The following is a 27,968-nucleotide window of genomic DNA, read 5'->3' as shown; positions in this document are numbered from 1 at the left end:
GGCAGTTCCATGTTTAATTTTTTGAGGAAACTCCATATTGTTTTCCATAATGGCTGCACCAGTCTGCATTTCCACCAGCAGTGCACGAGGGTTCCCTTTTCTCCACATCCCCACCAGCACTTAGGATATGGTTTTATTGTATTTAGAGAGAGAAAGAGGGTTAGGGGGAGAGAGAGAAAAAAAAATCGATGTGAGAATGAACATTGATTGCCGTGACGGGGGATCGAAGCAGCACCTGGGTGTGAACCCTGGCTGGGAATTGTATCTGTGACTTTTCAGTGTGGGGATGACACTCCAACCAACTGAGCCACACTGGCCAGGACTCTCTTCTTCTTCTTTTTTAAAAAATATTTTTATTGATTTCAGTGAGGAAGGGAGAGGGAGAAAGATAGAAACATCAATGATGAGAGAGAATCATTGATTGGCTGACTCTTGCACACCCTCTACTGGGGATCAAGCCCACAACCTGGGCATGTGCCCTTGATCGGAATCGAACCTGGGACCCTTCAGTCTGCAGGCTGATGCTCTATCCACTGAGCCAAACCAGCTAGTGCTAAAGCTTTGGCCTTTAAACCGAGTGCAGCATTTTGTTGTGGGCTCCATGTAACCTGTCATCATTGGTGGGGAGGGGAACTGAATCCTGTTGTTAGAGGGATTTTGCTCACTGTCAGGAGGCGGGGACTCTCAGATTGGTGCTGCAGAGCATTTGCAGTGGCAGAAGCTGGAGAGAGGCTAAAACGTCAGGAGTGGGAATGAAAGAAGAGCTATCCTGTTGGCTGAACTGTTGCCAGAGAGAGCAGCATAGGAGGCAGGTAGGTGTTTGGACAGAGAAGGTGCTGGGGCAGGTAGGGAGGGGCCTTGCTTACTTGGGCCCGTGGCCCACTGCTGTGTTAGTGCTGGAGCTGAACTGTTCTTCTGGTTCCAGAGGCTCCGTTCACAGACCAAGGCCAAGACCCATGTGCTGAAGTGCGTGCAGAGAGAAGGGTGGAGTGGGTGTGCGGGTGTGTGGAGAGTGCCGGGACCAGGCTTTCTGACCAGGGGTGCACAGGCGAGGCCCTGGTGTGTGTGGTGGGGGATGGCAGCACTCCGATAGTTTCTGAAATCACAACTCCGAGTGGACGATGGAGGATGTGGAACCACAGAGAGGGCCCAGGTGATGAAGGATTTCGAACCGCCTTCGGAAGGAGTTTTCATTTGTATACCAGGGATTTTCAGATTGGCTCTGCGAGGTCTGGCTTGCCTGAGCCTCTGTGCAGAACTTTAAGTTGTTGGAGAATATTGGGAATCACTGACAAGAGAGGGCGTGTGTGTGTGCGTGTGTGCATGTGTGTGTGTACGTGTGTGTGTGCGTGTGTGTGTGTGTGTGTGTGTGTGTGTGTGTGTGTGTGGCGATTACAAGCATAGAAGGCAGGGCGGGGCGGGAGAAGAAGTGCAGCTCAGACATTTGGTGTCTGAAGAGTTCGGTGTAAAGGTCCAGTAGGCACTGGGGACAGGTTAGGTGCTCTGGGGGAAGCCTGGACTCGAGACAGAGGCTGAGCCCAGAGATGGTTTTCTTTTAAAAAATTAGAGGTCTTTAAAGTCTTTATTTTGACAAAAAAACAAACAAAAACCCACCCATGTACCAGCACCCTGAATGAATAAATGTTAGTGGGATTTCACCTTGTGAACACCGGAACAAAAGCACCCGTCAGTGCGAGCGCCAGCCTCTCCTGTTCCCCTGTCCTTCCCTGTCCTTCCCCTGTCCTTCCCCTGTCCTTCCCTGTCCTTCCCTGGCCTTCCCCTGTCCTTCCCCTGTCCTTCCCTGTCCTTCCCTGTCCTTCCCCGTTCCTCCCCCGTCCTTCCCTGTCCTTCCCTGTCCTTCTCCTGTCCTTCCCCTGTCCTTCCCTGTCCTTCCCTGTCCTTCCCCTTTCCTTCCCCTGTCCTTCCCCTGTCCTTCCCTGTCCTTCCCCTTTCCTTCCCCTGGCCTTCCCTGTCCTTCCCCTGTCCTTCCCTGTCCTTCCCTGTCCTTCCCTGTCCTTCCCCTGTCCTTCCCTGTCCTTCCCTGTCCTTCCCCTGGCCTTCCCCTGGCCTTCCCTGTCCTTCCCTGTCCTTCCCCTGTCCTTCCCCTGTCCTTCCCTGGCCTTCCCTGGCCTTCCCCTGGCCTTCCCCTGTCCTTCCCCTTTCCTTCCCCTGGCCTTCCCTGTCCTTCCCCTGTCCTTCCCTGTCCTTCCCTGTCCTTCCCCTGTCCTTCCCTGTCCTTCCCTGTCCTTCCCCTGGCCTTCCCCTGGCCTTCCCCTGTCCTTCCCTGTCCTTCCCTGTCCTTCCCCTGGCCTTCCCCTGGCCTTCCCCTGTCCTTCCCTGTCCTTCCCTGTCCTTTCCCTGTCCTTCCCCTGTCCTTCCCCTGTCCTTCCCTGGCCTTCCCCTGGCCTTCCCCTGTCCTTCCCCTGTCCTTCCCCTGTCCTTCCCTGTCCTTCCCTGTCCTTCCCCTGGCCTTCCCCTGTCCTTCCCCTGTCCTTCCCTGTCCTTCCCTGTCCTTCCCGTTCCTCCCCCGTCCTTCCCTGTCCTTCCCTGTCCTTCCCCTGTCCTTCCCCTGTCCTTCCCTGTCCTTCCCTGTCCTTCCCCTTTCCTTCCCCTGGCCTTCCCCTGGCCTTCCCTGTCCTTCCCCTGTCCTTCCCTGTCCTTCCCCTGTCCTTCCCCTGTCCTTCCCTGTCCTTCCCTGTCCTTCCCCTGGCCTTCCCCTGTCCTTCCCCTGTCCTTCCCTGGCCTTCCCTGGCCTTCCCCTGGCCTTCCCCTGTCCTTCCCCTGTCCTTCCCTGTCCTTCCCTGTCCTTCCCTGTCCTTCCCCTGTCCTTCCCTGTCCTTCCCCTGTCCTTCCCTGTCCTTCCCCTGTCCTTCCCCTGTCCTTCCCCTGTCCTTCCCTGTCCTTCCCCTGGCCTTCCCCTGGCCTTCCCCTGTCCTTCCCCTGTCCTTCCCTGTCCTTCCCTGTCCTTCCCCTGGCCTTCCCCTGTCCTTCCCCTGTCCTTCCCCTGTCCTTCCCTGTCCTTCCCTGTCCTTCCCGTTCCTCCCCCGTCCTTCCCTGTCCTTCCCTGTCCTTCCCTGTCCTTCCCCTGTCCTTCCCCTGTCCTTCCCTGTCCTTCCCTGTCCTTCCCCTTTCCTTCCCCTGTCCTTCCCCTGGCCTTCCCTGTCCTTCCCATGTCCTTCCCTGTCCTTCCCTGTCCTTCCCCTGTCCTTCCCCTGTCCTTCCCTGTCCTTCCCTGTCCTTCCCCTGTCCTTCCCCTGGCCTTCCCCTGTCCTTCCCTGTCCTTCCCTGTCCTTCCCCTGGCCTTCCCCTGGCCTTCCCCTGTCCTTCCCCTGTCCTTCCCTGTCCTTCCCCTGTCCTTCCCTGTCCTTCCCCTGTCCTTCCCTGTCCTTCCCTGTCCTTCCCCTGGCCTTCCCCTGTCCTTCCCCTGTCCTTCCCCTGTCCTTCCCTGTCCTTCCCTGTCCTTCCCCTGGCCTTCCCCTGGCCTTCCCCTGGCCTTCCCCTGGCCTTCCCCTGTCCTTCCCTGTCCTTCCCTGTCCTTTCCCTGTCCTTCCCTGTCCTTCCCCTGTCCTTCCCCTGTCCTTCCCCTGTCCTTCCCCTGTCCTTCCCTGTCCTTCCCTGTCCTTCCCCTGTCCTTCCCCTGTCCTTCCCTGGCCTTCCCTGGCCTTCCCCTGGCCTTCCCCTGTCCTTCCCCTGTCCTTCCCTGTCCTTCCCCTGTCCTTCCCTGTCCTTCCCTGTCCTTCCCCTGTCCTTCCCCTATCCTTCCCCTGTCCTTCCCTGTCCTTCCCTGGCCTTCCCCTGGCCTTCCCCTGGCCTTCCCCTGGCCTTCCCCTGGCCTTCCCCTGGCCTTCCCCTGGCCTTCCCCTGGCCTTCCCCTGGCGCTGCTGCCCTGCTCTGGTGGCTGTTTCCTGTATCCAGTCCGTATGTGATCCTTAGGTGACAGGCTCCAGGATCCATGAACAACATGTAGCATTGTTTTGTGAGTAAACATTTCCATGATGGTGTCATACTGCGAGTAACTTTCTGTTATTGCTCTTTTGAAAACCTCTCAAAGTTTTGATTCTAAGGTGTATTTCATTGTTGGTGTACACAGACCTAGGTTGGCATTCTAACACGTGCATCTACAACAGTTTGCTTTTAAACTTAGGAGTTTCCCAGCTTTCTCTGCTGTACAAAATGGTGCAGTGAATACCTCCTTATTCATGTGTGCTGGTTTCCCAAGAGAAAGCAAGGAGAAATGGGTGGTTTCATCATCCAGGTGTGCCCCTCTTCCCCCATGTCAGGCACTGTCAGATGGCTCTTCCGAGGCTGTACTGACCTAAACTCCCATTAGCAGCAGACGAGTGTATGTTTCTACACGTCCTGACCACAGTTGATACCGCTGGACTTAAATTTCTGCCAGTCTAATGAATGTAAAATGATGATGTTTCATTTTATAAGTGCATTTTTGAATACTAGTAAGGTAACTTTCTGTTTTTGTTGTTTTTTCATGAATTTTGTTAGAATTAAATTTTCTAATTAGTTATTGCCAGCACATAGGAGGAATGCTGCTGAGATTTTTAAGTTGTTTTTGAATCTAGTAACCTTTCTGACCTGTCTGATTTGTTCTAATATCCCACAGATTCTATTAGTTTTCTATGCAGAATATTGTCCTAACTGCAAATAATAGATATTTTGTCTCTTCCAGCCCCAGTACTTTATTTTTTTCCTTGGTCTTGTGTAACCAGGGATTAAGAATTTGAATAGAAAATTGAATCTTTGCTAAGCTTTCCACATTTCATCAGATGTTAAGTTCTGGAGGGAAGTTTGATATAATTATTTACTACTAAGTGTATTTCCAAATATCAAGGCTAAGCTCTTTAAAAAATGTTTTTATTGATTTTGGAGAGAGGAAGGGAGAGGGGAAGAGTGAGAGGGAAACATCAATGATGAAAGAGGATCATCCATCATCTGCCTCTTGCATGGCCCCTACTGGGGACCGAATCTGCAACCCAGGCATGTGCCCTGACCGGGAATCGAACTGTGACCTCCTGGATCATGGGTCCACACTCAAACACAGAGCCGCCCCTACCGGGCAAGGCGAAGCTCTTATTAAAATAGTATATCAAAAGTCTTTAACATTTTCATATAGTGCAGTTTGATTACTGTACTTTTGTGATAGATATTAGCTGGGATCCTCCTAGTTTTTCTTTTAATGGGAAGTCAATTCTTTTTCTTCTGTAACAAAACAAGAAGTATTTTAAGTTTATCTGATGCAGAGTGTTATTAAAATGTGAAGGAGCATACTGGCTGCCCTGGCCGATTTGGCTCAGTGGATAGAGCATCGGCCTCTGGACTGAAGACACCGGATTTGATTCAGGTCAAGGACGTATGCCTTGGTTGCACGCTCAAGCTTGCAGGCTCGAGCATATGGGAGGCAGCCAATCGATGTGTGTTTCTCTCACTTTGATGTTTCTCTCTCTGTCTCTCCCCTCTCATTTGCTCTCTCTGGAAAAAAAAAAAAAAAAAGCAATGGAAAAATATCCTCCGGTGAGGATTAACAAAAACAAAACCAAAAAAGAGCATACAGGCATTTTTTTTTCCAGTTAATTCTCCTCTCTTGTATTATGTTTTTAATTTTGTCTCCTTCTGTCTTGTATTTTAAAATTTTGGACCTATTGATATATACTTTAGGTGCATTTCACTGTCTTGTGGGATTTTTTTTCAGATGGAACTGAGAAATGGAGTGTTGTAGCTTCTGTCAGCACTAAAAGCAGAGCAGCTAAGTCCCCTGTGCCCTCCCGAAAAGAATGCCCGAACATGGAACCGGTCCTGTAGCACTTTACATGCTCTTTGATAGTGTCTTTTTTGGGAACACCCTCTACCCTCCCTAAATATTATGCAGAAGTATTTACTGCATATACATAGGGATTATATTACCCTTTCTTAATTATTTATCTTTTAAAATTTTTTTTTATTTTTAAAAGAATCTTTATTGTTGAGAGTATTACAGATGTCTCCCCTTTAACCCCCTGTTGCCCGCCTCCACCTGGTTCCTGTCACCCCCCTAGGTCTTCACCACCCTATTGCCTGTGTCCATAGGTAATGCATATACGAATAGAAGAGCTTTAGTTAATCTCTTCCGCCCTCCTTCCCTCTGAGATTTGTCAGCCTGTTCCATGTTTCCATGCCTCTGGTTCTATTTATTCATCAGTTGATTTTGTTCATTAGATTCCTTGTTCATTTATTTTGATTTTTAGATTCCGTTGTTGATAGATATGTATTTATTGCCGTTTTATTGTACACATTTTTCTTTTTTTCCTCTTCCTTCTCCTCTCCCTCCTCCTCCCCCTCCTCCTCCTCCTCCTCTTCCTCTTCCTCCCCTTCTCCACTTCCTCCCCACCTCCTCCTTCTCTTCCTCTTCTTAAAGAATACCCCTTAACATTTCATATAATACTGGTTTGGTGGTGATGAACTCCTTTAGCTTTTTCTTGTCTGTGAAGCTCTTTATCTGACCTTCAATTCTAAATGATAGCTTTGCTGGGTAGAGTAATTTTGATTGTAGGTCCTTGCTATTCATCACTTTGAGTATTTCTTGCCACTCCTTTCTGGCCTGCAAAGTTTCTGTTGAGAAATCAGCTGTCGCGTGGATGCTCCCTTGTAGGTAACTAACTGTGTTTCTCTTGCTGCTTTTAAGATGATCTCTTTGTCCTTAATCCTTGGTATTTTAATTATGATGTGTCTTGGTGTGGACCTCTTTGGGTTTTGCTTGTTTGGGGTTCTCTGTACTTCCTGGACTTGTAGGTCTATTTCTTTTACCAGGTAGGGGAAGTTGTCTGTCATTATTTCTTTAAATAGGTTTTCAATATCTAGCTCTACCTCTTCTCCTTCAGGCACCCCCATAATGCAAATGTTGGTCTGCTTGAAGTTGTCCCAGAGGCTCCTTACATTGTCTTCATATTTTTGGATTCTTTTTTATTTTTGCTCTTCTGATTGGGTGTTTTTTTGCTTCCTCATATTCCAAATCATTGATTTGATTTTCGGAATCCTCTTTTCTACTGTTGAATCCCTGTAAATTATTCTTTAAATTAGTCTTTATTTCAAGTAGTGTATGCTTAATTTCTGACTGGTCCCTTTTCATGTCTTTGATGTTCTCACTAAGGTTCTTGAAATTCTCACTAAGATCCTTGAAATTCTCACCAAGATCCTTGAAGCCTTCATTAAGATCCCTGAGTAACCTTATAACCATGGTTTTGAACTCTGTATCTCGTAGTTTGCTTGCTTCTGTTTCATTTAGTTCTTTTTCGAGATTTCTTCTGTTTTTCCATTTGTGACATGTTTCTTTGTCTCTGCATTTTGGCCACTTCCCTGTGTTTGTTTCTACGTATTAGGTAGAGTTGCTATGTCTCCTGGAATTGGTAGAGTGGCTTTGTGTAGTTGGTGTCCTATAGCGTCCAGTAGCTCAGCCTCCCCAGTCACCTGGGCTGGGCACTCTAGGTGGGCCCCTGTGTGGGCTCTGTGCACAGTCTTGTTGTCGTTGAGCCTTAATTGCTGTTGGCATCACTGGGAGGAATTGACCTCCAGGCCAATTGGCTGTGAGAACCAGCTGTGACTGTACTGGAAGAGCTACTGTACAGGAGACACTCCTGTGAAGCAGGACTTGCTTCACTGGGGCTTTGGTGCTCACTGAGTCTGTCCCTTGAATGTGTTGCTTGTGGATGTGTAGCGTTGTAATCTGGTATGGTCTGAAGCTGTTCACCGGGTGCACTGCCTCTGGGAGCTGCAAAGTCAGTGACTGTCTAGACTAGAGCCACTCAGCAGGAGCTACAGAACGATCTGCAGGTGGCTGCCACTTGTATTGGGCTTGGAAGTGACCAGGTGAGGCCCAGGTGTGAAGCAAGGTGCCGGGAGCCAGTCCATCCTTGCTGTTTCAAGGGACCTGGCATATATGGCATACAGTTCTTAATATGTTTGCTCACCTTCTTGGCGCTGTGTTTTAACCAAGGTCACCTCTCCGAGAAAGGTTGAATCCCCAGGTAGGGATTTTCCCCTGAAGTTAGGGAGGGAATAAAACCCCTCAACTAAGTGCCAGGAGGGTAATTAATCACGTTAACTATGAACAATCATGCTTAAGCTACATAATCTTTACTCCCTGGAATGGAGATAAGAAACACCCTAACCTTTGTAATAGAGATTGATAGGATTGAATCAACTGGTATAAATACAGATGTAACAAGACAGCAAGAGACAGAACTTAGAACACAGAACTTAGAAGTCAGAACTCAGAAGACAGAACTTACACAGAACCTACAGACAGAAGAATTTCGCTGGAGAGAACATGGCAAAAGATCCTGGACTGAACCTGACTACAGAAATATGGCAAGAGAACCTGACTAGAACCTGGTGACTGACCTGGCTGGAGATCTCAGACAGAACCTGGCTGGAGAACCTAGCGAGGGAACATGGCTACAGAACCTGGCTGGAGATCCTAAGCAGAACCTCTCTGGAGATCCAGACCAGAACTTGGCTGGAGATCCTGGCTGGAGATCCTGGCTAGGCTGCCGATCAACTGAACACTGTCTCCGTGTCCTTCCTTCTTCGCCGACTCCGTCTACACCTTTGGGGACCCCTGGACCTGCTGGGGTTGGACCCCGGCAGCAAGGCAGGCTGGTACTAGTGCGGAGTCTTGGGCCACTTATTGGTAGTATGAGGCAGGCTGACACCAGCTGCTACTTGTTTTAGAGATTTTAGGAAAGTCTTAAGCCTGACCCAGGAGAGCCCATTCATATGGATAAGTTGCTGCAAACATCTTGGGTAGGGCTGCAAATTGGATGGGGTTGGGTCTCAGGGAATCACCAGAATCTGGTGAATAGTGTGAGCCAAGCTTATGGAAACTTAGATATGGCTTCCAGTTAGCTCTGGGACAGGGGGAGGTACCAGCACAGGAACAATGACCCCTGCAAGCACCCCTATCTGGGATAAAGCCACCCCCAGAGTTCCTGCCCCAATGCCAGAGAGTCTAGCATTGGGAACCATATTTCCCTGGTTCCGCCAATGCCGCTGCCCAGTGCTGGAGCTCAGAGAAAGTGGACTGTGTAAGTCTGTGTGCTGTTAAGAGGAACACCTGTGTCTCCTTAACCATAATCCCCGCTGGTTTTTACAGCCTGAAGTTATGGGGACTTCTCTTCCCAGTTCTGGAACCTGGATTGAGGGTCTGGTATAGGGCTGGGATCTCTTGCTCTCACAGGAGGCCTCTGCAGCCACACTACCTCTCCCGATTAAAAAAATGGGGCGTCGGACCAGACCAATTCTGCATCTTTGCTCTCCAGCCTCAGCGTGCTTTCTTCCTTACTTTTCTAGTTGTAGGACTTCCATTCAGCCAGATTTCAGGTCGTTCTGAATGATGGTTCTGTATTTTAGTTGTAATTTGGATTGTGGGAGGCAACAAGTACCAATGTTTACCTACCCTGCCATCTTGGTTCTCCCCCTAAATTTAGAACCCCTTTCTTAATTATTTAAATAAATGTGGATAGTGATGGAAATATTTGTGCTTGTTTTTAAGGTATTGCCATCAGAGAGTCAGCAAAGGTAGTTGACCAAGCACAAAGGAAGGTGTTGAGGGGCGTGGATGACCTGGACTTTTTCATTGGGGATGAAGCCATCGATAAACCCACATACGCCACCAAGGTGAGCCCAGACGGGAATGGCTTTAGGGAGTAGCCAGGACGAGCTGCAGAATGAACTACGCAGAATGGCAGGTTATCTAGAAAGTGTGCTTGTGAGTTGAATGTGATTTTATCCTTACGTTTGTAAAGAGGTTTTGTTATTTTGGATGTGGGGAAGCGGGTGGATTTTCATAGCCCTGGGATGCAATCTGGACTCAGGCTTGCATGTGAAGGCAGGTTCTGCTGAGATGGAAAATCACAGGTTGACTGAATGACCTGTCAGATATGGAAAGTTGCAGATTGATTAATTAAAGAGAAGCACTAAAATTATTTAAGTAGACGTTTGTTCTAAAAAACCCCCAAAAACAAAACCTCCCAGTCGAATGGTATGGTGGATTAGCTGCACTTTGCACCTGCCCTCCACTGTTAAGACGTTCTTTGTCGTTAGAAATGGGTGGAGTTAGAGTACAAACAATTACATAACAGTCTTTCTGTTAAGGTGTCTCTTTTCTCTTTGGGACCAACATTCACTTCATGCAAAGGGGACCTTGATTCTGTAGTTGCTCAGCCTCCCCCGGCCTTGTCGTTAGAATTGCTCTCACTGATGTGAACCGAGGCTTGACATACTTGGTTTCTCTTGGGTTAGTGGCCAATAAGACACGGAATAATCGAAGACTGGGATCTTATGGAAAGGTTCATGGAACATGTGATTTTTAAATATCTTCGAGCTGAACCTGAGGATCATTATTTCCTAATGGTGAGTAACTGGAGCTAAGAGGGATAATTCCCAAGTGCTTGCATTTAACCAGTTAACTGCCATGCGTCCAAAACAGAAACCATTCCCACACACCACGATATTTTGAATTTAATTAATAAAGGTCTGCTGCTTGCGTCTGTACGACGCTCATGGCGTACAAATGGTTAAACTCAGGATAGTCTTCCCTGGGGAGTCTTTATTTCTGCTAAAGCGACTTATATGAATCAGGGTGCTCTTTTGGGCAAATAATGGAAGGGTCAGCAAAAATGTCTAATGCCAGAAAGGGCTCATTATCTCACTAAACAGGCAGCCTAGAGTCGGGTGGTTCCAGGGCAGGTCATCTCAACCGCTCAGTGACAGAGGCGAGGGCCGGCCCAGTGCGTCAGCTGGGCCTCCTGTGTGGTTCCCCTGAGGCCCAGCCTGCCAGGTTCCCATGCCTTAGTATCTGTACTTTCAGGGAGAGGCTCACCTTTTAAGATTCCCAGAAACCTTTCCAGCAGATTGGCCCACCGTCCATTCCAACCTGGGGATGGAATTACCTTGACAGGTTTAGAGTAATCAGGATTCTCTCCCTGGGGCTGGGAGAGGACCCTCTCTGATCACCTGGCCTGGGAGGGTAGGGACCTAAACAGGCCTCCAACAGCCTGGGAGGTGGAGGGAGGGATTGGTTGGGTAGGAAACAGCTGTGTACTTAGATAGCCCCGTGAAGTAACTGGGTGGCTGTGATTTTTTGCTTCTGACAACAGAGGAAACCGAGGCAAGATGTTATTTTGCTGTGGTTTAAGTCTTACTGCAAAATAAAATTGAGTAGGGTTATGGGCCCTGATTATGTCACTTAATCTTATTCAAACAAAATAAACAATTACAGAGAAATGAGAAGAATTATGTCTTGATTATGGATTCTGTTCTAATTGTTATACTCAATATTATGTGTTTTCTTCCATGATATATTCTTTTTAAGTTAAAATTAATTACATGTACAAAACTCATGTTTTATAGAGAGCAATTTCATGTAACATAAGCTGCCTATTAAAACCTACATGGTTTGGCTGCCCAGGCCGAGCTCTGTGCTTTCCAGGCTGCCGTGTGTCCCTCCCGTGTCCCTCCAATGGGACCAGGAAGTGACAGTGTGTCTGAGTGGCTTTGTCTTTGTAGCCAAAACAAATCATAGACTCCCACCTGGCAGGTTTGGCACTTTTCCTTCTCTAGTGCATCACATGGCTACCTGTTGGACAGGATTTTAGGAGCGGGCACCATGCCCAGCTGCTTCCTTCTGTCTGCTCTGCTCATGTGCCAGGAGTTGTCCCTCTTACTCCACCTTGAGGGACATCATCCACTAGGCCTGTGGAGCAGATGCACAGGAAGTGTCTCCTAATTCTTTTTTTTTTCTGGTTTAGCTGGCGTATGTAGGCCAGTAAGCTAAAATCACTTGCCAGGAAAGAATTGGAAGTGTTTGGTGTGAATGTGGAAAAGCTAAAGTCCATTTGCTAAAAATGAACATCTGCGGTGAATGTTCAAAAATAATCAAGTTTATTAAAGATAAGAAAATACTGTGTTATATATGTTGCGTTTTGGATTCTGCAGGTTGGTTCAATGCGTGGTGTGATTGAGGGAGTGTGTCTGCCCATTTCTCAGGTGTCTGCCCTTATTATCGGCTACTGCAGCTGTGACAGGAGTAAAGCGGTGTAGAGATTTACAGCTGAGTCATTGAAGTTCATTGAAGATATTTACTAAACTGCTGCGTCAGATGAGGGCTTCTCCATATGAGTCTGAGTTCTAAATTCTGTGCCCCTCACAGCCACAGGGTGTCCGTTTTGACTGCTGTGACAGACATCAGAGCAAATGGGGTGCTCCTCATGCCTCACATTTTTCACATAGTTCCAGAGACTCAGCTCACATTGGTTGTGTGGACTGAGTAGAGCAAATGGGAACCACTCTGCCACTGGATTGCCCATGTCTAAACCAGAATAACAGATTTCAGAGAATTGTGGGGCTGGGGAGCAGAAATTGAGTTTTATTTTTCTTTATTTTTTCCATCACCATTTATCCCCTCTATGCCCACTTCTCCCCAACCCCCCGCCTAATCACCACACTGTTGTCCATGTCTTCTCTCTTTTTTTCTTTTGTTTTGCTCGATCCCTCTCACACCCCAACTCCCCCCCCCCCCAATTTAGAAATTGAGTTTTAACTTCAGAAGAGATTTGGAAATTTTGACTATGAGTCGAGCAAGAAAGAGGAAAAAAGAGAGGGAATATCACCCTTCTTCCATCTTTTTGTTCCAGTCGGTCCTTGGTGAGTTGTGGGATGATGCCGCCATGTGAAGGGACAGCTCTTCACTAGGTTTGCTGGATGCTCTCCTCTCCAGCAGCACCCCAGACGCACCCAGGACCAGTGTTCTGCTAGTTATGTGGGCACATCCGGTGCCGTCAGGTGCACAACACAATGGACCTTCCATGCATTGTGTCCTGATGCAGGGATGGTCCTTCCCTGCTTCTCGAGAGGGTGCAGCCCTGCTCGGTCTAGTTGCGGCCAGCTGAGCCAAGGCTACTTCTTGGATTTGCTCAGTTAGTGCCTAGTGGCCTGCATGCTTTCCAGCCTCTAGTGCAGTGGTTCTCAACCTTCCTAATGCCGCGACCCTTTAATACAGTTCCTCATGTTGTGGTGACCCCCAACCATAAAATTATTTTCATTGCTACTTCATAACTGTAATTTTGCTACTGTTATGGAATCGTAATGTAAATATCTGATATGCAGGATGTATTTTCATTGTTACAAATTGAACATAATTAAAGCATAGTGATTAATCACAAAAACAATATGTAATTATATATGTGTTTTTCGATGGTCTTAGGCAACCCCTGTGAAAGGGTCGTTCGACCCCCAGGTTGAGAACTGCTGCTTCAGTGTGTTGTCATCTCCTCCCTGTCTTCCCTTCCTTGAGGATTTATAGTTTTTTAAAAAAAATACATTTTTATTGATTTCAGAGAGGAAGGGAGAGGGATATAGAGATAGAAACATCAATGATGAGAACGAATCATTGACTGGCTGCCTCCTGCACACCCCACACTGGGGATCGGGCCTGCAACCTGGGCATGTGCTTTGACTGGGAATCAAATCATGACCTCCTGGTTCATGGGCCAACACTCAACCACTGAGCCATGCTGGTCGGGCAAGGATGTATGGTTGTTTTTTCTTTCTACCATGTGGGGCATGATCATATCATCCTATATAATAAAAGCCAAATATGCAGATCAACTGAACGGTGGAACCACCAGTGGAACAAATGGTTGCTATGTTGCACACTGACCACCAGGGGGCAGACGCTCAACGCAGGAGGTGCCCCCAGCCCACAGGCCCCAGGCCAGTCAAGGTGGGTGCCAGCGGGGGCCCCCTGATCGCCCTGCCCATTACTCCACAGAGGGAGGCAACTGGCGGCAGCGGCGCGGTTGGGGGCAGCGAGCGGGCTGGCAATGCCACAATTGTCTCCTGCAGAGGGTCGTGATTGGTGATGGTCGGGGGGGGGGGGCAGCAAGTGGGTGGCGCCAGACCGGCCAAGGCGGGTGACAGTGGAGGTCCCCGATTGCCCTGCTGGTCGCCCCACAGATTGGCTCTGATCGTCGCCAGGCCTAGTACCCTACCCATGCATGAATTTTGTGCACCAGGCGTCTAGTATATTCATAAAGCTTTCCCAATTACAAAGCACTTCTCCTTTTTATTTTAATTCTTTATTGTTGAAAGTATTACATATGTCCCCCTTTTTCCTCCATTGATCCTCTCCAGCTCGCCCCTACCCCCCTCCTCCACCCCAGGCCTATAGTTTTTAAAACGGTTTCTTTGCTGCAGTTACAAAGGAGATTGAGGTGGGGCAGTATTAGGTCCATGTGTACATTTTGCTGGCTTAATCCAGAACTATGGATTGGTTTTTATGACAGTGACTAATTATTCATTTTAGAATCAATACCAGATGATATTTTACCATTATTTTTTTTAAAAAAATATTTTTATTGATTTCAGAGAGGAAGGGAGAGGGAGATAGAAACATGATGGGAGAGAATCATTGATTGGCTGCCTCTTGCATGCCCCCTACTGGGGATTGAGCTGCAACCCGGGCATGTGCCCTTTACTGGAATTGAACCCGGGACCCTTCAGTCCACAGGCTGTCACTCTATTCATTGAGCCAAACCAGCTAGGGCTATTTTACCATTCTTATGAATAAAAATGTTTATGCAGCTTGTGTTCCTGTGATGTTTTAATATGTTTGAAAACACGATACCTCCAATTTAGAGCTTGTCATAAATAATGGTTTAGGGAAGTTTTATTTAAGTTGGTATCCTAAAGGAACAATTACTGGTAGTAAACATAGAAGAAATGGAGGATTGAGGAAGAAATGGATTTATGATTAAAGTTCTCAGAACCCATGAGGATATGCCCTTAATAATTCAGAATTTGATTCAAGAAGCAGGGCAGCCTAATTATATTGTAAGCATTCCTTAAATGGAAGTATATGGATTTTAATGTAGAGTCTCCACAGATGGTGAGTGTTTTGGTAGCAAGTAATAGAAGTATAAAGAATAATAGTTTAAACAGTTGGGGCTTTTATTGTTGTTAAATTTGTAGTAGGGGCCAGTGCTGGTCTGGCACTCCCAGTGTCGTTAGGGACCTTGTGCTCCTGCCAGCACCGGGCTCGGTGATAGCCAGCGGAGATTAGCATGAGGCTTCCATTCCAAGGATCTCATCATCACAGGGTGGCTGCTGCAGCTCCTGTCAGCACTGCTGTGTTCCAAGAAAGGGCGGGTTAAGGGCAGAAAGGAGACTACTGCTTGAGTCTGCCCTTGACCTTGAAGGAGCTTTCCTAGAAGGTGTATCCATCAGCTTTTGCTTCTTACTGGCCAGAACTTAGTTCTTTAGCCATCCCTGTCCACAGGGAGTTCAGGGATATGCTCATCTTCTGGCCTGTCGCTGCCTCCTATGACTGATCAGTGGTCAGTCAGGAAGGCAGATGGGAGAATGGACAGGGGGTAGGCAATGGGTAGTGCTTGCCATACTATGTGACCACAGGTATGATTGAACCCACAACCTAGGTATGTGCCCTGACCGGGAATTGAACCCTCAACCTTTTGGCGCACAGGATGACACTCGATCAACTGAGCCACCCGGCCAAGACCTACCTATACTTTTCATACCTTTGTAACCTTTCCCTTTTGCTACTTTCCCCCTCTACTCAGTTGAAATGCTTTGCTTATAAAGGTAACTTATTAAGGTGCTTGGATTCCTATTTAAGGTGAGAAAAAACTTTATAGATTTCTTTAGTTCAAACAGGTTATTTCTTCTGGTCTGAGACTCATTATTGATCATTGCAGTTGACTTTTATAGAAAATTTGCTGTGGGACCGTTCCCCCCCACCCGCCCAGTATTGACATGTATTAACTCGTTTATTTCATCCCACCAGTGACCCTGAGGAAGGTAGTTACTAGGCCCATTTTTCAGATTGGTAGTAGGTACTTTAAGAGACATACTGTGACCAGTACATGTATTTTATTATTTTTATATATTTTTTTAATTTAGATAACTTTATTATTATTTTTTAATTAAATCTTTATTGTTCAGATTATTACAGTTGTTCCTCTTTTTCCCCCCCATAACTCCCCTCCACCCGTTTACCACCCCACCCTCTGCCCTCCTCCTCACCCCCCACTGTCCTCATCCCTAGTTGCACGATTTTTGTCCAGTCTCTTCCCGCATCCCCCACACCCCTTTCCCCCCCAAGAATAGTAAGTCCACTCCCTTTCTATGCCCCTGATTCTATTATAATCACCAGTTTATTCTGTTCATCAGATTATTTATTCACTTGATTTTTAGATTCATTTGTTGATAGATGTGTATTTGTTGTTCATAATTTTATCTTTACCTTTTTCTTCTTCTTCTTCCTCTTCTTAAAGGATACCTTTCAGCATTTCATATAATACTGGTTTGGTGGTGATGAACTCCTTTAGCTTTTCCTTATCTGTGAAGCTCTTTATCTGACCTTCAATTCTGAATGATAGCTTTGCTGGATAAAGTAATCTTGGTTGTAGGTTCTTGGCATTCATCACTTTGAATATTTCTTGCCACTCCCTTCTGGCCTGCAAAGTTTCTGTTGAGAAATCAGCTGACAGTCGTATGGGTATTCCCTTGTAGGTAACTGGGTTTCTTTCTCTTGCTGCTTTTAAGATTCTCTCTTTGTCTTTTGCTCTTGGCATTTTAATTATGATGTGTCTTGGTGTGGTCCTCTTTGGATTCCTTTTGTTTGGGGTTCTCCGTGCTTCCTGGACCTGTAAGTCTATTTCTTTCACCAGGTAGGGGAAGTTTTCTGTCATTATTTCTTCAAATAGGTTTTCAATATCTTGCTCTCTCTCATCTTCTGGCACCCCTATAATTTGGATGTTGGTACGCTTGAAGCTGTCCCAGAGGCTCCTTACACTATCTTCGTATTTTTGGATTCTTTTTTCATTTTGCTTTTCCTGTTGGGTGTTTTTTGCTTCTTCGTATTTCAAATCGTTGACTTTATTCTTGCGCTCCTCTGGTCTGCTGTTGGGAGTCTGTATAATATTCTTTATTTCAGTCCGTGTATGCTTAATTTCTAGTTGGTCCTTTATCATAACCTCGAGGGTCTCACTAGATTTCTTGAGGGTCTCACTACATTTATCGGCGGTCTCACCAGGCTTTTTGAGGGTCTTACTCAATTTATCGGCGGTTTCTAGAAAGTTCTTGAAAAACCTTAAAAGTGTGGTTTTGAACTCTATATCCAGTAGTTTGCTTTCCTCCATTTCTGTCATTTGTGTCCTGTTTCTTTGTCTCCGCATTTTTTATCCTTCCCTGTGTTGGTAGAGTGGCTTTGTGTGGTAGGTGTCCAATAGGGCCCAGTGGCTCAGCCTCCCCAATTACCTGAGGTGGACACTCTTGGTGCACCCCTTTGTGGTCTTTGTGCACAGTTTTGTTGTAGTTAGGCCTTGATTGTTGTAGGTATCACTGGGAGGAATTGACCTCCAGGCCAATTGGCTGTGAGAATCAGCTGTGTCTGCAGTGGGAGAACTTCTGTGCTGAAGACACCCTTCTGGGGCAAGACTTGCTTCAGTGGGGCTTTGGTGCTCACTTAGTCTGCCCCCTGAGTGTGTCCTTTATGGATCCGAGGAGCTGAAATCTGGATGGTCCCACTCTGCCCACTGGGCACACTGCCTCCTGGATCTCTAAGGAGGTGCTAATCTAGCCTCTGCCTGAGGCTACCCAGCAGGAGCTCAGCTGTGAAGCAATGCAAGTTGCCTTGGGGCCTTGGGCCAGCTGCAAGTTTGTTAGGTAATTTTCAGATTGCAAAGGGCCAGGCCTTTCATATGCAAAAGCCGGCACACAGCTTGGGCTGGGTGGGGGTCCTAAGGGATCAACAGGGCGGGGCAAGCAGCTATGGCTGCCCTCAGAGGCCCCGCTTCTCAGTGTCCCGGCAATCGCTGCAAGCACCTCCGAGAGAAAGCTGCCCTGGAGTTCCGACCGATGCCAGGTACTAATAACTCACTTTCATTGAACGCCAGGTGCTCTGTAAGTACTTAGACTCTTTTCATCTTTCCAGCTAACCGAGGTGGAGAGAGGAGATCACTGTCTTCTGACCCCAATCAACCCATTGGTCTGCATGCTGCTGTGACAGCTATGGCTGCTCTTAGTTTAGCCACTTGCTTTATGTTACACTTTCTGTTTTTAGTGTGTTTTGTTTATGTATTAATTTGTTAACACTCAGGCTTGGTGTTCTCTTTGCATTGCATTGGGTGTGTATTCTTTCTAATAACTTGGGTTTTTAAAAAATCTTTATTATTGAAAGTATTACATATGTCCCACTTTCCCCCTCATTGACCCCTTCTAGCGTGCCCCCACACCCCCTTTCCCCCCATTCCAGACCAATCTCAGAGGGAAGGTGGGGATGGGGAGAGATCAGTCAAAGAACTTGTATGCATATATGCATAACTAATAATTTGTTTTTAAATGTAACTCAAATTTCAAGTAATACATTGACCTGTGTTTGTTTAGCGATGATTACTTCCTGCTGTGATCAGTGACCAGACTGGCTCATCCTCACAGTTTCATCCCTTGTCCTTGCCTCTGCCACCTGCTTGTGATTGAGTTTGTCACTGAACTTACTCTAATACTAACATTGATGACTTTCTGTATGTTAGTGCCTCCGATACTTTGTCAGGTTAAAGCAGAACCTTTTGATTCCATCATAAGAGGATATCAATGTCTTTATATTCCCTCTTTTCTGTCTACATCTCTCAATTTGATATTATTGCTGTTTAAATTGACGACATTTGCATTCTGTCCAGTAACTGTGATTCCCAGAAAAGAAAAAACGTACACCTTAACTGGATTACATGCGCATTGCCAGTTTTTTCTATACTTCTGCACTCTTCTTGTTTGGCTCACGTTGATCTTCTAATAGTTCCTTCATGCAGGGCTCATGGGAACCACTTCTCCAAGTTCTCAAATGTTTAAAGAGACTTGTTTTTGCAACATACTCGATTGACAATGTGGTCAGATGTAGAATTCTTGGGTCGTAGCTTCCTGCTGTATAGACTGTGAGTGAGCCCTTATGTCTCGGTGGTAAACGTTGGTATGCTAATGGCCAAGGCTGGTGTGCTTTTCCCACTTTAAGGTGGCTGCTGGAACTGCCATAACAAGCACCACCAGCTCGTGGCTTCCACACACACGCTTGTTTTCTCAACTTGGAGGCTTAAGGCCCAAGGTCAAGGTGCCGTGAGGGTTGGCTGCTGGAGGCCTGTTTTCCCGGCTTGTAGGTGGCCACCTTCCCTCTGTGCCTCACATGGTCTTTCTTCTGTTCACGTGAAAGAGAGCTGCCTGGTGTCTTCCTTTTCTAATAGACATTATCCTGTTCAATTAGGGCCCCATCCTGTGACCAGTTAACCTCAATTACTTCCCTAGAGACCCCAACTCCAAATACAGTCACACTTGGGTTTGGGGGTTCAACATGTGAATTTTTGGGGACATAGTTCAGTCCATAACAAAGGGTGATGTGAGTTGCTTTTTTTTTTTTTGGCCAAAAGGCCTGGATAATTTTTATTTATTGTTTTTTTTTCCTTTTGCAGCTTTAAATATGTGATGTATACCCATACTTATTGACATGGAAAAATTCACATCATACCACTGAATGGCAAAAAGCAGGTTTATTATTCTTTTAAAAAATATTTTTATTGATTTCAGAGAGGGAGGGAGAGGGAGAGAGATAAAAACATCAGCGATGCCCTAGCTGGTTTGGGTCAGTGGATAGAGCGTCAGCCTGAAGATCGAAGGGTTCCGGGTTCAATCCCAGTCAAGGGCATGTACCTCGGTTGCAGGCTCCTCCCCAGCCTGTGGTTGGGCACATGCAGGAGGCAACCAATCGATGTGTCTCTCTCACATGGATGTTTCTCTCTGTCTTTCCTTCTCTCTTCCTCTCTCTAACAATCAGTGGAAAAGTATCCCTTGGTGAGGGTTAAAAAAACAAAAACCCACATCAGTGATGAGAGAGTCATTGATCGGCTCCCTCCTGTACGCCCCCTACTGGGGATCCAACCCTCAGCCCAGGCATGAGCCCTGACCAGGAACCATGGAGCCATACTGGCCAGGCTATTTATTCTTTTTATCTTTCCGTAATCCTGTCATTTCCTCCTATTTGGTCATGGCTATTATTTTAAAACTAGAGGCCCGATGCACGAAATTCATGCACCAGCCTTGGCCCCGGCCCCCGCCCGCCGCCACCGCAGCTGGGGGCCTCTGGTGCCGCTGCCTCAGCCCCCACCCGCTTCTGCTTTGTCTGGAAGGAAGGACGCCCAGAAGGATGTCCGGTCTAATTAGCATATTATGCTTTTGTTATTATAGATAGAGATTTGAATTTTTTGAAATGCCTTTGATCTTTATCTGCTTTATTTTTATGTTTTTCTGGGGAAGAGTCTTGTCTGCCATTTGTTTTTCCTGTGACTTTTCTCTTTTTCTTTAGTTTTTATATCTCTGCCTAGTTTCTTTCCTCATCTTTGAATGAGGAGAGTTCCTCCTGGACCAGCTGTGTGTGTGGTTTTGGCCGGGGTAGGGGGAAGCGGGCAGTGTGGGTGAAGCCGCTGCTCTCTGGGGTTCTGCCTCGCAGCTGGAGGCACAGGCGTTCGTCTGAGCTTGCTCTGGGCTCTGGTGGCAGGGGTTTGGCAGGTCTGCGGCTGTCCGCTTAATCGGCTCTTGCTCTAAGCAGGGCTGCCTGCCTGTGCTCTGAGAACTCTGCCCTTCTGAGATCTGAAGTCCCTGGTGTTCTCCCGGTGCCTCACTGTCTTGGTTGAGTGTTTCTTGCCTGTGGCAACTTGCTGCCGGTTAGTCTCAGGAGGTTCAGGTGTTATGTTATCAAAGATCAAGCTTTCTTCTGCGTAACTGACTGTTCTTGGTCTGGGTGGTCACAAAGAGCAGCATTGTTCAGAGAGGCCTTTACTTTGCATCTTCCAGGTTTTGAGCCCCACAGTCAGGTTTCTTTCTTTCTTTCTTTTTTTTTTTTAAATACATTTTTATTGATTTCAGAGAGGAAGGGAGAGGGAGAGACAGAAACATCAATGATGAGAGAGAATCGTGGATCTACTGCCTCCTGCACACCCTCTACTGGGGATTGGGCCTGCAACTGGGCATGTGCCCCGACCCCCAGGTTCATAGGTCGAAGCTCAACCCCTGAGCCACGCTGGCCGGGCCAGGTTTCTTAAGGAACCACATTGGTTTCGCCATCTGCAAAGGGAGGGCGCTCTACAGCATCCTGATGATCATGCAATCCCATGAAATCTGGGCGAATACTGAACACAGTGACTGCTTTCTTACAGACAGAACCTCCGCTGAACACACCAGAAAATAGAGAATATCTTGCAGAAATTATGTTTGAATCTTTTAATGTACCAGGACTCTACATTGCAGTTCAGGTAAAAGCAAAGTTATTTTTATGATTCCCAAAAAACCTTCACTGCCATAGGACGGCATGGTGATGCCAGAGGCTCTCTGTTACAAGATAGGGCTGTGTGTTCTTCCTTTTTCCTTTCCCTCCACACACACACAGCACATGGAGACACAGACACACAGAAGGACAGACACACAGACACAGGACAGACACATTCGCAGACACACACACATTCACAGACACAGACACACACACAGAAGGACAGACACACATACTTACACACACCCTACTCTGCATTCATCTCAGACCAGGGTTCCCAGCTCAGGGTAGGACGGGCAGTTCTCTGTGCGGGGGCTTCCCGGGTAGAGCAGAACGGTTAGCAGCCTCTGGCCTTGACCCCCTAGAAATAGCACCTGCCTGGTCTCCCCAAGTGTGACAGACATGGCACCAGGCTTCCCCAGTGTCCCGGGGGCAGATGGCCCTGGTGGGGAACCAGTATCCGGTGTGAGGCCAGTGAACTGCAGCTGTCTGTGGACCCGCACCGGGAATGGTGGGTGAGAAACACCCCCCTCGGACTCCATAGTAAAATCCCCACCTCACTGGCTTTTTTGGGGTAAAAACTGATTTATTTTATTGAAAACTTGAGTCCTCCACTTTAAGTACACATGGTCCTTGTCCAGGTTGGGATTTGAATTTTGGGGGGAGGTGAAGGAGGGAGAGGGAGAGTTGGCCTCAGTCGGGGAGAAGGACCGATTGCTTGACCTGAGCATGAGCACGCAGAGGACCTGAGGCCGCTCCCCGTGCTGATGGCTCGTGTCCTGTCCAGGCAGTGCTGGCCTTGGCCGCGTCGTGGACGTCTCGGCAGGTCGGCGAGCGCACGCTGACAGGCATCATCATCGACAGCGGGGACGGGGTCACCCACGCCATCCCAGTGGTAAGCAGACTGGTCAGTGCTTCTCTTTGCAGGACTCACCTGATTGGAGGTAAGGGAACAATTAAAAGGAAAAAAGCTTTTCTGCTTAAAATACCACTTTTAAAGTCATAGCTGTACTTAGACAAGGGAATAAGAGGAGAAAAAATCCGTGGCCGTCGCAGTTTTAAATGTGCAGGGGCAGCTTCTGCTGTTGAACGGCAGCCATTGGGCGGGGTCAGCAGGACTCTGCCTTGCCCCTGGGGTCATGAGGTCATGGTCCCTGGGGGCTTTTCCTGCTCACCTTCCGAGCCTGGGCCACCCAGAGGATCTCTCTGTTCCGGGACAAGACGTGGGTGGCTTTAACCAGCTCCTGCTCTGGACAGGGTGCTGCTGGGGTTTGAGAGTTTATGTAAGAGCTGAGAGGAGGGGTTGCACCTTTCAGTTTGCAGAGTGGTCTGCAGTGCCGCTTTTTGGTTTTACATTTCAGAATATTAGAGAAGTGATTCCTAATTGGGGCTCTAAGAGACTTCTGTTTCTCCCCCCACCCTCCATAAACTATTTAAAGGAGTTGTTTAAAGTTGTTTTTGAAAAGAAATGGAAACTCTGGAGAGGGTGTCCAGGGGAGAGTCGCCTGGCTCTCATTCCTGATCGCCAGGCCCTCCTCCCAGACGCAGCCCGTTTCCGGTTATCCACGTTTGTTACAAGCACGCTGTTTGTATATACAGGTGTCTGTGTGTATAACACCTTTGGGAAAGACAAACTAGGGCTTTTAAAAAACAAATCATTTACTTCCATTGAAAAGTAGCATTTCGTTTCAGGAGGTCGCAGCTAGGACATGCTCACGTGCTTTAATTCCTTCCGGGTTAGAACGCCAGGAACAGGGTAAAGGGTGGACGTGCCCCCAGCCGGGTGCCCTCTGCAGCAGGGCCCGGAGGGACGGGCAGGACTGCACGCGCCCTCCCGGTGTTCTCTGTGCTGGGAGCCCCGCAGCTGGCCTCACCCCTTGCTCCTGTAGGGCTGCTGAGGCGTGTCGGCGCTGCTGCCCTGGCCGTGAGAGCAGTGCTGACCGAGGGTCCCGGCGCCTGCCCCTTCCCAGGCCCTCCCCTCAGAGGCCAGTGCAGACGGACCCGCTGGGCGCGTGGGCCTGCTGCCCTCTCTCCCGTGTTTCCGGTTGAGGAGGAGAAAGGAAAACTGGTTCTCTCGGTGTCGAGGCCCACAGAGAAAGTCGCTTTAACATTTTTGTCTGTATCATAATTCAGTGTTTTCCCAAAAAATTACATGTTGTACAAAATTAGGGTGAAATGGAGAAATGTAAAGGAGGAAGTAGAATACCCGTGAACTGACCCAGAGAGCGCGCTGTGGCTTTGGTTGCAGAGTCTTCTAAGCTCGTTTCTTAGACACAACGCGTGACGTTTTCAGCGAAATTGGAGCATCCTGTGTCCGGTTCTGTGTCCTGATTGTACAATACAGCCCTAACTTTACAGCTTGCATACAGACTTACCCCTAATAGTGTTTCTTATGGCTGAGTATTCTGTGAAAATAGTTAGTAGCCATGTAATAGCGCATCCTGGAGTCTAGCCTAATTCACTTGTCTGCCTGTCCTTGGACGGGGTGTAGGGTGTTCTGAATCTGAGACGAAGCTCATGTTAGTAAACACTGGCTGGATTACTTTTAGAAAGTGTTAGATGTGATGCATGGAGTGTAATAATTGTGAATAGTTTGTGTTAGCTGATATTCTTGTGACTGTAAGTTGATCTTTACTATTTTAATAATTTGGACATATCTTTTATCTCCCTCTTTTTTCCTCTTTCTTAAAATATTTTATAAATAACTTAGACTGTGGGAAGGCCACATCTTCTCTTACTTCCAGACGTTAGGCACATCAGGAAGAAACCTGAGGGGTCAGCAGCGTGTCCTCGCCCTCACGTGGCCCTGCCTGGTGGCTCTCACCGCAGAGTGCAGTCTGCGGCCCCCTGCCGGGCCCTCTGTTTCCCAGGCATGGGGCACGGAAGCAGGGCCGTCCTGGGGACTGGCGTGCCACGTCCTTGTCTGTGACACTGTGGTAGGAGGGATCCACTCTTACTGTCGGTCCCTGTCGGACGAGCTGGGTGTGCCACAGCCTGTGGCTTCCTGGAAGGTTGGGGAGGGGCTGGTGCTGGGCTCTGGCCTGTTCCTGGCACCAGCAGACAGTGCCACGGTCCAGGAAGGCCCCCAGTGAGCGGGTCTGAGACACACAGTGTTAGGGGAACCGCAGAATCACTCCTAGCCCCACACTCGGGGCTGTCTATTGGGTGCTTAGTAAATGGCCTCACAGTGCTAGTGCTGGGCTGCGTACTGCACTGACTCTGTATTGTTCCCCAAGGGGTCATTTGCCCCGCACTGTGGGCAGAGGTCCTGGCGTGAAGCATGTTAAGATCCTTAAATACACGTAGATTTATAGTTGGCTTAGCAGCTTACAGGTAGAACTCTTTCTGTTAAGGAACAGAGTTAGGTTGGATTCACGGTTCCGACACGCAGCATCCGTTTTTGGAATGTGGTTTTCCGAGCACGTTCCTGATGAAAGCACCGTTCTGGCTGCTTATGGGGGGGCCAGGTCATGGTGACGGGATTGGGAGTGCAGTCACTTTAAGGACCTCGCCCACGGAGCCATGTGGGGATCTGTAATTGTGTGTCAGGGCCGCCAGGGCAGGAGGCGCTGGGATTGCTCACAGTCTTCTGCCTCCTCTCTTCCCAGGCGGAAGGTTATGTAATCGGAAGCTGCATCAAACACATCCCGATTGCAGGTAGAGATATTACGTATTTCATTCAACAGCTGCTAAGGGAGAGGGAGGTGGGAATCCCTCCTGAGCAGTCACTGGAGACCGCAAAAGCCATTAAGGTAAAAACGGACGGGGAATGGGCTGGTTTGGGTGGAGGAGAAATGGGGCTGCACGCTTCCCCGCTGCCCCACCCGCGCCCACCTGCTTCCTCTCCCTGCTTCCTCTCCGTGAATGTGGCTCTTGAACTGTTCACCGCTGGGTTCAGTGAGGGCTGAAAGACTGACAGCTCAGGCCCTTCCTCGGACATCAGCCGTGGAGGCTCCGGTGTAGACGAGAATGGCTTGCTGGCCAGACTGAGCCTGTACTACGGATGCAGCCTCACTTAATGGGAGCCTGATTAGGTAGGGCCTCCAGATACCTGATCGCCTGCAGCTCCCTCCACGGTTGGACGGTTGGACGAGGCACTAGCAGCAGCAGCAGTGACGCCCGGGGGCCTGGGTATCGGCCAATGTCAAACTCGTTTCCCATCCCTGTTGTGTGTGGTTTGCACCCTCTTAACTGCAGTTCAGAACAAGTCATTCCAGGCTCTAGAATCATGAAACACAGTCCACTTGTATTTTCTGAACTCTAGTTACCATGCTAAAAAAGTTACAGGAAGTTTTAAAATGAAATCAATTCGATAAGAAGGAGCATGGCTTGTCAGGACATATTTAAGTGCTCACTTGACCAGTTTAGTCTGTTACCGTGTCCATTTCAGTTGAAAAACCCTTTTAAGGAAACTTTTCTAGTAAAAATTCAAGAGATTCTTAGGAATGCAAGGATAACTAATATGTAGATCAGTGATGGCGAACCTATGACACGTGTGTCAGAGGTGACACGTGAAACTCATTTTTTTGGTTGATTTTTCTTTGTTAAATGGCATTTAAATATATAAAATAAATATAAAGAATATAAGTCTTTGTTTTATTATGGTTGCAAATATCAAAAAATTTCTATATGTGACACGGCACCAGAGTTAAATTAGGGTTTTTCAAAATGCTGACATGCCGAGCTCAAAAGGTTCGCCATCACTGATGTAGATGAAGAGAGAAGGATTTAGTTTGTTTTTGAAGAAGAATTTCGCGTGGGTGTGCCATGAGCTTGAGCATCTCCTGTCATTTTGAGCTTGAGGGGGAGTGAGGGGCGCTCCCCCACTGCTTTCCTCGGCTTAGTTCCCGGGAACCCTGCTGGTTGAAGGACAGGAAGCATCAGAGATGGCCCCACATTTGCACGGCACTCTGGGTAGCAACAGGGTGCACTGGTGTAGGTCAGGGCTCCGACAAGCCAGGTGGCCAGCTGCCCTGCTGTCCTGGACCACAGTTTCCCGGGATGGGCACGCTTAACTGGACAGCATAGCCCCGGGCAGACCGGGACACTTAGCCCTTTCTAGCTGGGGAGAGTTTACCCAAGAATCATAGACTGTCTTTTTAGACTAAAATGCTTCCCAAGAATTCCCCTCTTCCTTTCCTTGCCTTTTTTTAGTGAAAGAAAAAAAAAATTAGAGATTTGACCCAAGCTCTCTTGCCACCCCATATCTGTGACAGATGTCAATCAGAATGGAACCTCTTGTTTCTGACACTCAGGGGTCGAGCTGGTGAGCGTGACTGTTCCCTTTCTCAGTCAAGATTCCTGAGTGGCATGGCTCAGGAGGTTGCGTTCTGGTCCTCACGGTGGCATTTGCTTTACTCACTGGCTTTCTGGGGTCCTATCCTGACCTTGAATTAGAGCTGGCTGTCGAGGCTGCAGAGGTCAGGAGAAAAGAGACTCCTTTGGTGACGCTCTCGAGATCAGCTGCACTGGCCCTGCTGGGTGGCTGTGGGCCCTGCTGTTGGTTCCCGCCTCACTTGTTTCTGTGAAGGCAGAGGCCCTGGGGAGTGTGGAGCGGAAGTGCCTGCCTCATGTTACTGCCATGGCCGTGGCCTGCGGGCATGAGCGGGCCTGAGGCTGTGTGGACTGTGGCACGCCGTTCTCGTAGTGTGATCCAGAACTCCAGTCTAGGTCTGCACACGCCACCCACCTTCCCTTGAAGCCTTTCGTGCTGTCACTAGGCCAGTTGAGGTGCCGTTGGAAATTGACCAGGCCTCTGAGGACAGCTCGATGCTTCTGGCTCCACCTGGTAGATTTAACTGTGTCGAATGGCTCACTCTCTGTTGTCAGGGAACACAGTTTGTATAAACAAACCCTGCCCACCAGTCTCACAATTCTGTTAGAGTGTCAAGGATGAAACTGGAATATGTTTCAGGGAGTCTAGGAAACTTCAAACTTCATAGCAGAAAACACCTTCAGAGGTTCTTCCAAAATGTGTACGAGCGCCCATGTGCTGCCTTCCCACCTGGGGGTGGGGGCACCATCTAAGCAGGGAGTAGGACGGACCCAGCAGGTGCAGATCACCTGGAGACACCGAAGCCATTCTGGGTCCCTGCGTATTCCTGAGTGGGCATGGCTTGAGTGTCTCCATGGTGATCTATAGCCGCTCTGTCAGTCTCGCTCCTTGTGTACAAGGTGCCCCCCTCTGCCATCTGCCCGCAGGAAGCTGACTTTCGGAAGCTGGTACTCAGGTGCCACCTGCAGCTTGACAGAGGTTAGCTCTAAGGACAGGTGCCCACCCAAGGAGCCCAGTTGAGCATCGCCAGATTCAGAGGAAACATTACACGACTAGGCTGGTGGTTCAAGGTGAAAGCCACGGGCATGTTCGTGCAGCAGCAGCAGCCATAGTCCAGTCCTGCCTAAGTCTGCCTCTTCTTTTTCCATGGCCCCTACCACCTATCGTGTCACCTGCTTGTTATGGACTCTCAGCCAGAGCGCATGCCCCAGGGCCGGGATCTGTGTGTCTGTTCACTCGTGCCTCAGCATGGAGACTCTCCGTGCAGCTGATGGCCGCGCTGTCCTGTCAGGCTGCACAGAGGGTAACAGGAGGCGGTGG

At 48.3% G+C, this 27,968-nt stretch overlaps 1 protein-coding gene across 15 annotated transcripts in view; it reads left to right on the top strand.

The window, feature by feature from the left end:
- ACTR3B (actin related protein 3B) overlaps nucleotides 1-27,968 on the top strand; it is a 54,430-nt gene that overhangs the window by 14,486 nt on the left and 11,976 nt on the right. For 6 of the 15 annotated variants that reach the window (XM_059711377.1, XM_059711375.1, XM_059711389.1 and 3 more), the window contains 5 exons: nucleotides 9,539-9,663; nucleotides 10,288-10,398; nucleotides 21,264-21,359; nucleotides 22,161-22,268; nucleotides 24,982-25,125. In XM_059711377.1, the coding sequence (XP_059567360.1) occupies nucleotides 9,539-9,663; nucleotides 10,288-10,398; nucleotides 21,264-21,359; nucleotides 22,161-22,268; nucleotides 24,982-25,125 (584 nt within the window). Of the gene's footprint in view, nucleotides 1-9,538; nucleotides 9,755-10,287; nucleotides 10,399-21,263; nucleotides 21,360-22,160; nucleotides 22,318-24,083; nucleotides 24,310-24,981; nucleotides 25,126-27,968 lie in introns of those variants that run through there. The other 9 variants (XM_059711383.1, XM_059711381.1, XM_059711388.1 and 6 more) reach the window with 7 other exon arrangements.

The sequence above is a fragment of the Myotis daubentonii genome, chromosome 10 (assembly GCF_963259705.1).
Source record: "Myotis daubentonii chromosome 10, mMyoDau2.1, whole genome shotgun sequence".
NCBI lineage: Eukaryota > Metazoa > Chordata > Mammalia > Chiroptera > Vespertilionidae > Myotis > Myotis daubentonii.
This window is presented reverse-complemented; position numbering and strand designations above follow the sequence as displayed.